The following is a 12,105-nucleotide window of genomic DNA, read 5'->3' on the forward strand; positions in this document are numbered from 1 at the left end:
TGTTAACTGAAATATATTTCACTTCAGATTTATCACTTATTCACCATTTCTTGTTTCTAATATTTCTATGCACAGAGACCTGTTCAATGAAAGGCCTTGAACTCCACAAACCCTAAAGCCATACACATAAAGTCCATCTCCACATGGGACAAAAATATTTCATCTCATTCATCTTATATTAATACAAGCTCATGCATAAGTCATTAAAACCAGAGGAAATTAATCAAACCAGCAAATTCAAAGGGGATAAAATAATACTTTTAGATTGAAGCATAGAGAAAATAGTTTCTTTCCGACAAATATTTTGGCTACCAACTTCTTAAAAAGTGATAAAACTATGAATGTAATACTTAAAGAATAAGAAATTTGCACTTTACTTTTATATGGTTAAATTCTTTCTGAAACATTCTGAAGTGCAGAGTTAGTCAATAAATCATCAATGCAAAGATGCTCCAAAAAAATTGCTTTTGATATGACAGGTAAGAGTTTTATAATGGATTTTACCAAGCAGAGTCTGTCATATGCCCCTCAAGAACACTTCACATTGTTACATAATTTCTTGCCAATTCTATCAAGCATACTAAGACATATGGAACACTTCTCTTGACTTTCTTTCTTTTACTTCCCATAGATATTTTTTTTTACCATTTGCAAATATCCTCTAAAGCACAATGTAATAATTGAATAGAATAAGTAACTGTACACAGTCAATTTTTAACATATATCTCAGCCAGGTGTATCCTACATGATATGATGCAAATTAGAAAAGGAAACTGAATTTTTCCCTTTATCTATTATAGGATTAACCACTTCAGAGTAGTGATATTTATAGGTGCCTCTTCTGTAGTCAAATTAGAAGAGTAACATGATTTTATTTAAGTGACCACTTGAAGGTCTTGAGAGTTAGCAATAGATAGCTAAGATTCATCTCCCAATGGGGGTTATTAATACCTTCCACCAGATATTCCCATGGGAACAAAGAAAGTAACATATCACATTGTTGACAATTATAGTGAGGACTGTAAGACTATAGGAAAAAAAATGGAGAGTCATTTAGCCCTTGGACAATATGTGGTGTCATGTATCTTCTGTGAATTCTATACAATTAAACCAGCTACTCTAGAGAAAATGCATGGAAAAGTACATTCTTTTGTCCAAATGAGGAATGCTTTGATTTGGGAATGGAAGTGCATACTGTGTCCTTGCCACATGACCTTGTGTTGATATGAGGGAAAGGTTAATTACTGAGAATTTAGGCGACATAGTTATTTCCAAGTGTATCATAACTAAGAATGGATTATTGAAGAAATCACTTTAATTTTCCTGAGCTTTGGTTTATTCTTGTGTAAAATGGTTTTTAATATGTCAAGTACACAAAAAATAAAAAGAACAATGAAATGAATATTCCTGTATTCAATATTTAACTTTAACAAATCTTAATATTTCATCGTGTTTACTCTATTTGCATCTTATGTAGCACCATAAATAATTTTTACAGGATTAACTCATAATCTGAATTTGGTATTTAACATTCCTATGATTTTTACAGTCTTACAAAATAAAGATATATCTACAGAAATATGAATAGTCTTGAGGTGTATGTTTGTATACTTTCAATGTAGTGATACCATCCTCTATGCACTCTTTCAACAACTTTCTATTTCCAGAACACCAAATTGTGCTCATGAGGAACCCATACATAGATCAACAGGCAGTTGTTTGGACAGAGCAAGAGGACACTGCATGGTTTAAAGTAAGAAACGGTGTGCATCAGGGTTGTATCATTTCACCATACCTATTCAATCTGTATGCTGAGCAAATAATCTGAGATACTGGACTATATAAAGAAGAATAGGGCATCAGGATTGGAGGAAGACTCATTAACAACCTGCGTTATGCAGATGACGCAACCTTGCTTGCTGAAAGTGAAGAGTACTGGAAGCACTTACTGATGAAGATCAAAGACCACAGCCTTCAGTATGAATTACACCTCAACATAAAGAAAATAAAAATCCTCACAACTGGACCAGTAAGCAACATCATGATAAATGGAGAAAAGAAGGAAGTTGTCAAAAATTTCATTTTATTTGAATCCATAATCAACACCCACGGAAGCAGTGGTCAAGAAATCAAAAGATGCAGTGCATTGGGCAAATCTGCTGCAAAGGACCTCTTTAAAGTTTTAAAAAGCAAGGATGTCGTCTTGAAGGCTAAGGTGTACCTGACCCAAGCCATGGTATTTTCAATCATATCATATGCATGCGAAAGCTGGGCCATGAATAAGGAAAACCAAAGAAGAATTAACACCTTCTAACTGTGGTGTTGGTGAAGAATATTGAATATCTCATGGACTGCCGAAAGAATGAACACAACTGTCTTGGAAGAAGTACCACCAGAAAGCTCCTCAGAAGGAAGGATGGCGAGACTGTGTCTTACATATTTTGGACATGTTGTCAGGAGGGATCAGTCCCTGGAGAAGGATGTCAGCGGAAAAGAGGAAGACCCTCAACGAGATGAATTAACACAGTGACTGCAACAATGGGCTCAAGCAAAACAACGATTGTGAGGATGGAACAGGACAAGGCAGTATTTCCTTCTGTGGTACATAGGGTCGCTATGAGTCGGAGCTGACTCAGCCACACCTAACAACATTCCCACATGATAGTTTGTTTTGAATAGTTTTCTATAATAATACACATAATTTTAGTTCATTTTATTACTGTGGATTTGTCTCAAATACTTTTTCATTTGTCCATTTTTGGATGAATGGTCATTAGGTTGTTTTTGATCCTTGCTATTATGAACAACAGTGTAATGACCATGTGTGTGAATGTGTCCTAATAATTGTGTGCTACAGGTTTTCCAGGGTGTAAATTTTTTTATTCTTAGGAGAGGAATTCTTAGGTTATAAAGTATATTAATCTTCAACATTACTAATTTTTTTTCAGAATTACTCTGAAAAATGGTTTTACAAGTTTTTGCTTTGTTTCAGTTATCAATTTATTGCCACTCAGATCCAAATACACCTTTCAACATACACTCTATGATGAACTTCTTTAAAATGAGCACAATCTCAAGCTTTCTCAGAAAACGTCATTAGAGGCACATGGCAGGAGGAAGATATACTCTAACTGTGTTTCCAAATATCCTGAAGTCAGTAGTGAACCCCAACCCTAGCTATGAGTCCAAAATGTGGTCTCTGGGAATTGCAGCCAACATCTGGTAACAATCTTTCTGCAGTCCCTTAGACACAGAAATCAAAGTTCCCATTCTGAAGGGTTTCTGCCCATACCGCACCCAGACTCCCTCTCCTTTCCCACACCACTGATTATTGAACACCTCCTTGATTCCCCACCCCTATCCTACCTCTACTCCAGATGGTGGCTTATTGCTTGCCCAGCAGCTCTAGATGAGATCCAACCTAGCCAGATCCTATCTGGCGGAATGAGCCACACCTCCAAGGAGGCTTGAACCTTTCCACCTTTGTGTTTTTCTGGGTGTTCTCCCTCTACCCTAGGATAACATTAACCCATTGTTATCAATTCAATTCCGACTCACAGCAACCCTATAGGATAGAGTAGAAATGCCCCGGGTTTCCAATGCTATAATCTTTACAGGTGCAGGCTATCACGTCTTTCTCCTGCAGAGCAGCTGGTGAGTTTAAACCGCCAGCCTTTTGGACAGTAGCCAAGCACTTAACCACTGAGTCACCACCAGGGCTCCTTTGGGGAAATGTTAGAGTTCCCTTACTTCTTATAATTATCATAGTTAATAATCATATAAATTTTCTTTTTAATCAGTGTGGTTTCTAGCTCCTTATTAGAACCAGAAGTGCTACACACTTCTACCAACTGTGAATAGAAGCTCCTGTTGTTATGCATGCTCACCAAAAAAAAAGTCACATTCAAGTAGATTCTGACTCATTGTGACTCCACGTGTGTCAGAGTAGAACTGTGGCCCATAGAATTTTCTATGGCTGATTTTTCAGAAGTACATTGCCAGGTCTTTCTTTGAGACACCACTAGTTGGACTGGAACTTCCAGCCTTACAGTTAGGGGCCTTTTGTGTATTAAATCTTTTCCCATACACAATGTCTTTCTCTGTCTCTGGTAATTTTTTTTTTTTTAAATTCTGCCATCTACTTTATCTGTTATCTGAAAGCCACTTTTGCTTTCTTTTAATTAATATTTGAGTGATATAACTTTTTCCGCCCTTTTTCTTTCACGCTTTCTATACTCTTGCACTTGAAATGAGTTTTTTTTTTTAATCCACACTGCCAATCTCTATCTTTTACAAAGTGTATTTTGACCATTCATATTTAATGAAATTATCAATATGTTGGAGCTTACATCTGCCATTTTTTTTTTTTATTTGTTCCTTCTGATGTTTTTCTATTTCTTTTTTCTTGCCCTCCTGTAGGTTAGTTGGATATTTACTAAAATGTCTTTTTGGTTTAACTATAGGGTTTTGAATGTATTCCTTTGAACAGCACTTGTAGTGCTTACTCTGGAGATTACATTATATCCTCATAATTTGTTATATTTCACTTGTGTTGTCATTTTTCCAGTTTCAGGGAAGCATTCAAATCTTACCTCCCTTTATGTGCCTTTACCCTCTACCATCAATAATTAAATTAAATACTTCCTCTACATATATTTCACATCCTCTACATACATTTCACATCACATTAGACAGTGTTATACTTTTTCTTCAACCATGATCTTCAAACATGATCTGGACAGCTCAAGAGATAAGAGAAAGTCTATTGTGTTGTGCCTATATTTTTGCTTTCCTTGTTCTTCCTTCCTTCTAGATGTTCCAAGGTTCCTTCTTTTATTGGTTCATTTCTGTTTATTCCTTCCTCTATTCTTTTAGGATCAGTCTGCTGTTGACAAACTATTTTTAGTTTTTCTTCATCTGATATGTCATCATTTTCTCTTCATTCATGAAGGATATATTTTTGGGGCATAGAATTCTGAGTTGACAGTCCTTTTCTTTCACTGCTTGAAACATGCTGTGGTGCTTCTTTCTGTCCAACATGGCCTCTGATGATAAAGCCACTGTCATTTGAATTGTTTTTTTCCTTGGAGATAAAGTATTTTTTCTCTTTTACTATTATCAGTGTTTTTTCCTATGTCTTTGCCCAGCCCAGTCTTTACTTATCAGAAATTTGGCCAGCACATGTCTTGGTATGAATTTATTTGGGTTTATCCTGTTTGGGATTTGCTCAGAATCTGTGGATGTATGGCTTTTGCTAAATTTGAGAAGTTTTCAGCCATTATTTCAAGTGGTTTCAACTCCACCTTTGTTCTTTTGCCCTTCTGGGACTCTGATGACACAAATAGTAGTTCTTCTGTTATAGCCCGACAGTTTTCTGAAGTCTGCTCATTTTTGAAATATATATTTTTTAATTTTACAATAGTTTTAGATATACAGAGAAATAAATTTGAAAATAGTAACAAGTTCCTATATACCCACTCAGCTTTCCCTATTATTAATTTTTTTTTTTTTTATGGTAGACTTGTGACAACTCATAAACTACTATTGATGCATTATTTCTTGCTAATATCTATACTTGTTTCAAATCTCCTGTTTAGGTAATATACTTTTTCTATTCCAGGATCCCATCCAGGGTGCCACATTGCATTTAGCAATCACGTCTCCTTGGGCTTTTCTTGGCTGTGAAAGTTTCTCAAGCGTTCTTTATTTTTGATGGTTTTAAGAGTTTTAAGTCATACTGGTTAGGTATTTTGTAAATTTCCCTCAATTGAGATTTGTCTAATTTTTTTTTCTCATGATTAGATATAGGTTATGGATTTCTGGAGGAAGACCACCAGAAAAAGAAGTCATTCTCATCACACGATATGAAGGGTACATGTTATGAACATAATTTGTCACTGTTGATGTTGACCTTGATTAGCTGGCTGAGATAGCGTTTCTCAATTTTCTCCATTGCTAGGCTAGTCTTTCTTCCTCCTTTCCGTACTTCACTCTTTGGAAGAAAGTCACTACGGGGAGCTCACACGTAAGGAGTGAGGAGTTATGCTCCTACTCCTTAAGGGTGGAGTGTTCTGTTCATTTATTTTTAGTCTATTTTCTCTCAGATTGTGTAATTTCTATTGATCTATGTTCAGTTCACTGTTCTTCAATTCCTCCACTCTGCTTTTAAATCCATCCATTGATTTCTTTTTTTTTTGTTAAAACTAAAATTTCCATTTTGTTTTTCTATATATCTCTGAATTCTTTGTTGACACTTTCTATTCTTTTCTGAGGATTTTTATTTTTTTCATCTGTTTCAAGTGTGTTCATAGTTGCTCATTGAAGCATTGTCATGATGACTGGTTTAAAATATTTGCCAGATAATTCTAACATCTCTGTCACCTTGGAGTTGTCATCTATTGTCCTTTTTCATTAACTGGTGAAATTTCCTGGTTCTTTGTATGACTAGTGCTTTTTTTTTTCTCGAAATCTAGACATCTTGAGTGTTATAAGACTGGACTTCATTTAAACCTTCTGTTTTAGCTGGGCTTTTTAAAAAAACAAAACAAAACAAAACACTATTCTATCAGGGGAATGTTAAGATGCTGCCTTGTTACTGCAAGGTGGAATTACATGCCAGGTTTCCCATTCTGCCTATACTGATACTCAAGAAGGGAGGCTCCTTGCTACTGCTGGATAGTAATGAGAGTTCTGACACTCCACTAGACCTCCACTGATACCTCTTAAACTGGGAGTAGTAGGAGTGCCTTGTTACTGTGATATGGCCTCCACTGACCCCATGGGAGTGAAATCCTATCTCCCTGCTTTACTTTCTTTGACCTCCACCACATGGAATGGGGGAATTGGGGCTGGTTTGAAGTAGAATTCTAGGGTACCCACTTGGCCTTTGCTGGCATGAGTGGGGTTGGGGCCAAAGTTTTTTTTTTTTTTTTTTCCTGTGGTGCTTGGCTGAAGAAGAGTGCTTACTGTCTAAAAGTTTTTTATATTGCTAGGGTGCCTCTTTCTTGGTTCTATGGATAGAAATACTAGTTCTTCCTCTTTTCCTTCTTTACTTCCTTCCTTCCTTCTTTCCTTTTCTTTCTTTCCCTTTCCTTTCCTTTCTTCCATTTCTTTCCATTCCCCTGCCTTCTTTCTTTTGCTCCCATCGACATTTCTGATTTTCTGGCTTCCTCACCTCCAAGTCTGGTATAGATGAGCAAAAAGAAAACCCAAGAATCTTACCACCAGTTCATTCCGTGCGTCCCTAGCCAGTCCGTATTCTTCTTTCCAATTCTTAGAGTATTACTATTTGTTTTATAGAGAATGCTCATGTTTTCAGTGGTACTTAGCAGAAGGAATATAGAAGATGAAAAAATAATCTTCCCAAGAGTATAAATCATCTGCTCTCTTTTTTTATTGATAGTGTTAGCTCATATTTATTCACTTAGAATATTTAACCATTTTAAACATAAAGAAAAAAAAATTCACTTCATAACTGTTATCCAATAGGCTTATTACTTACTCAAGTGGGGAAAAGCATGTTAGTTAACCATTTATTCTCTCTGCTTACACTTTGTTAATTGTAGATAGGCTCCCCATGTGTTTTGTGAGTTTGAATGTGAACTCAAATTTAGTAGGTCCTCCTATGTCAAAATCCTGTTTGGCCAGTGTGAAGAGTATAGCCCACCAGACAGTTTTTTGTCCTTATTTTTCCAAATTCTCCAAGAATTTCATTGACCCCTGGAATGAACTATATTTTATGTTGATATATTCATATTAAAGCTCTTCTGACTCTGCAGAGATTATAGATTTAAACTCTGGATTTATGTAGGGGCAATCCTATGATTATACTTTCCAAGAGTAAAAAAAAAATTCTATCCATAGGCCAGGCCAATTAGAATATATTCTTGGTCTTTTCCTTGTGCTGCTCAGAACACTTTTCTAAAACACACCCTCAGTGAAGGAGTAGGCTCTGAGGGTCTCAAGTACTTGGGATCTAATTCTAATTAACACTGTTGCAGGAAATAATTTCTCTCTAATGGACTGTATCCTTTCAATTACTTGAAATCACTTCTCATCTCTGTTCTTCTCCCAAGGCTTCTACTCTTTCAGATGCCATGAGATCATTTGTTTGTTTTAAAGAATACTTCCAGAATTCATAGTTATTTTTATTGGAAGAATCCCCAATTACCTATATTTCAACACTGTCAGTAATAAAGTAAATCTTCTTCTAACTTTTTACTTGGATCCACAATCCACACCCATAGAAGAAGTAGTCAAGAAATCAAACAATGCATTGCATTGGGTAAATGTGCTGCAAAAGCCTCTTTAAAATGATAAAACACAAAGACGTCACTTTGAGGAATAAGGTGCACCTGACCCAAGCCATGGTGTTTTCAATCACCTCATATGCATATAAAAGCTGGATAATGAATGAAAAAGACCAAAGAAGAAGTTATGACTTTGAATTGCAGTGTTGGTGAAGAATGTTGAATATACCATGGACTGCCAGAAGAATTAACAAATCTTTCTTGGAAAAAAGTAGTCGGAATGCTCCTTAGAAGCAAGGATGGCAAGACTTCATCTCGCATACTTTGGAAATGTTATCAGGTGGGATAAGTCCCTAGAGAAGAACATCATGCTTAGCAAAGTAGGAGTCAGCAACAGAGGAAGACCCTCAATGACATGGATTGAAACAGTGGCTGCAACAGTAGGCTCAAGCACAACAATTATGGGGATGGCACTGGACCCGTCAGTGTTTCGTTCTGTTGTAGGTAGGGTTGCTATGTGTCAGGCTCAATGGAACCCAACACTGGCAACTCATAGGTATCATGTGATGATCAATTGAGATAGTATATAGAGATACAATTTGTAAACCATGTAGAAAAAAAAAATAGTGATCATCAAATATGTTTGGCTTTCTTATCGTCATTATCATAATCATCATACGATACAGTCTTATATTAGTTTTTTTGTTTGTTTTCAAAAAGAATTGACAGGGCCTTGAAGAATGATGAAGTTATAAAGTACCAAAGTTAGGTAAACATTGTTTAAAGCATATATGTTATTAAATTCTATTCCACACTACCACCTTTTCCACACTATTTCAAAAGCATAACTTCCCTTTGGGGTATGGCTTTCTCCTTCAAACACTAGACATCAAAAGATCAAGATGATTGCCTCAAATAAGAATTTGATATCAGTAAAAATGATGACCGGTAAAAATTATGAATTAAATACTATCCTGAAACTTTAAAAGTATTACTTAATTATGTTACTTTACTTTTATGTTTTGTACATTTTCATATTTATGAAGTTAAATGGAAGAAGTATGAATTTGATAGAATTATTCATTTTATAGAAAAAGAAAAATATATTATTAAGAATAATTTTAGTCTGAATCAAATAATAATTATTTTATAAGGAAAAGATGGAGAGTCCCATTTTCTTGTTTTCTTTGTTGATTTATTTTCAGTTTTTAAAGCAAATGTTATAAAGACAAAGAAAATGTGTATTAAAATATTTCAAACATAACAGTATTCACAATGGACAGTGAAAAACAGATTTTTTTCTTATAAAAAGTGAAAACAATGACCTTATATATTTTGAGAGCTTTCAAAAGTGTGTATTCTCACTTATGTTTTATTGAGTGGTGTTATGGATTGAATTATGTCCCCCAAAAATCTGTGTCAACTTGGCTAGATCATGATTCCTAATATTGAGTGGTTGGCCTCCATTTTGTGATCTAATGTAATCATCTCATGCGTAGTAAATCCTAACCTCTATTGTGTTGATGAGGCAGGACTAGATGAAGTTGTATTAATGAGCCGGGACATTTCTACAAGATTAGACTCTGTCTTGATTCAATCTCTTTTGAGGTATGAAAAAAGACAGGTGAGCAGATAGCAGGGGGACTTTATGTCACCAAGAAAGAAGAGCCTGGAAAGCAGTGAATTCTTTGGACCCAGGGTCCTGGTAATGAGAAAATCATAGAACCAAGGGGAAGATTTTTGACAAGGACTTTCCCCCACAGGCAACAGAAAGAGAAAGCCTTCCCCTAGAGCCAGCAACCTGAATTTAGACTGATAGCCCCTCAAACCGTGAGAGAATACATTTCTGTTTGTTGAAGCCATCTGCTTGTGGTATTTCTGTTATAGCAGCGCTAGATTACTAAAACAGGTGATGTAGATTAGATAGCAAGACCTGGAGATTGGTAAACGAATACATAGAGCAAAGACATACAGTTAGCAGTGTTGTTGGAAAAAACCTCTATTTATATAGACACGGATATCCATTTTTCAGTGTAGTTCTTGAACCACTAACATTGAGTGGCAATTCTGAACTTTGATTTAATATGCTGAGACAAAGAAACATTAATGGGGGACCAGATTTTGATATTTGTAACATGGTGAAATATGCTGCACTTACGTGGTTAGGTGCATGAATCTATTTGGTTTCTGAGTTCAGTTAATGAGTTCACCAAATTTATTCACTGTTTAGTCTTTAAGTTTGGATAGTTTGTAGTGAGAGTTCACATTGTATGAAATAACCATTACTAGATACAAGAAATTATCTCCATCTTTTTAACTTCATAGTTTGAATATAGTTTTAATAGCAAAGAATAAAGTGAGTCCCTTTACTATGGTTGTCATTATCACAAGGAAAAGGCAAGAAACCTTTAAGAACTTACCTGTCGCCTCCTCAGTTTCTGCATTGCTGACATTACCTCCTTATTTCTTAATGTGTAGATCAAGGGGTTTAATAGAGTGGTGAAAACAATAGAAAATATTGAAAGAACTTTATCCACTGGGAAGTTGCTGAAAGGTGAGGCATAGATGAAGATGGTGGGCCCAAAGAAGAGGGTCACCACTGTGACATGGGCAGTCAGGGTAGCCTGAGCCTTGACCATCCCTGCTGAGGATTGACATCGCAGGGTGACCAAGATAACCGTGTAGGAGATGAGCAAGAGCACAAATCCGCTCATAGCCATTAGACCACTGTCTGAAAGCATCAGTATCTCAAGTATATAGGTGTCAGTGCAGGCAAGTTTGATAACTAAGGGAAGGTCATAGAAAAAGCTGTCCACTTTATTTGGACCACAGAATGGAAGGTTTACTGTGAAGACCAACTGGCTTACTGAGTGCAGGACCCCAATGAGCCAGGAGCCTACAACAAGGCCTGTACACTTGCGTACATTCATGATGGTTGCATAATGCAAAGGCCAACAAATGGCTACATATCTGTCATATGCCATGGCCACAAGGAGCATTGTTTCACCACCAGCAAAGGCATGCAGAAAGAATATCTGGGCCATGCAACCCTCAAAGGAGATGGTCTTGTGCTCCTTGAGGAAGTCAACAATCATTTTGGGAGTGGCAAAAGTGGATAGACACACATCGATAAAGGAGAGGTTGGTGAGCAGGAAGTACATGGGTGTGTGTAGTGCAGGTTCAGAGAGGACTGTTAGCACAATGAGGAGGTTTCCCAGCACAATGGATGAATAGAAAAGTGTGAAAAATGCAAAGTAGAAAAGTTGTAGCTCTCGAGGACCTGAAAGACTGTGCAACACAAATTCAGTCATTCTTGAGTTATTTCCTTGGTCCATGATTTCAAGTTTCTCAGATCAGATCAGAAAATTACCTGTAAAGTGAAAAAGAAATGGAAATATCATAGGATTGTAGGAGTAAGTGAGCAAAGTCAAGTCTGGCATCAAATCTTACTCCATTTACTTATGTGCTATAGATCCTCACATTGTTGTTGTGTGCTATTGAGTAGAATCCGACACAATGGACTTTTAGGACAGAGCATAACTGCCCCAAGTGTTTCCTAGGCTGCAGTCTTTAAAAAAAGAAAAAAAAAAATTTTTTTTTCTTTTTTTAAGGGAGTAGAATTCTAAGTTTTCCTCCCATGAACCCATTTGTGGTTCTGAATTGCCAACCTTTCAGTTAGCAGCTGAGTGCCTAACCCTTGCGTCACTAGGGCTCCTTTAGATCCTCATAAGCACGTAAATACACATTATCTGCAATCATTTCTTTTGTAGTGAGTGTGTGTACTTGGCTTTCATCTCTACATCCCAGCATGACAGCTATATTCTAAAAATACAATTTTTAGATCTCATTGCCACCA

General features: G+C 36.3%; 1 protein-coding gene across 1 annotated transcript in view; it reads right to left on the minus strand.

Moving 5' to 3' along the window:
- LOC126084452 (olfactory receptor 4K15-like) overlaps positions 1 to 11,584 on the minus strand; it is a 43,306-nt gene extending 31,722 nt beyond the window's left edge. Inside the window, exon 1 of the mRNA XM_049899040.1 lies at positions 10,670 to 11,584. Within this exon, the coding sequence (XP_049754997.1) occupies positions 10,670 to 11,584 (915 nt within the window). The remainder of the gene's footprint in view (positions 1 to 10,669) is intronic.
- Between the last annotated feature and the right edge of the window lie 521 nt (positions 11,585 to 12,105).

The sequence above is a fragment of the Elephas maximus genome, chromosome 10, assembly GCF_024166365.1.
Source record: "Elephas maximus indicus isolate mEleMax1 chromosome 10, mEleMax1 primary haplotype, whole genome shotgun sequence".
Classification (NCBI taxonomy): Eukaryota; Metazoa; Chordata; class Mammalia; order Proboscidea; family Elephantidae; genus Elephas; species Elephas maximus.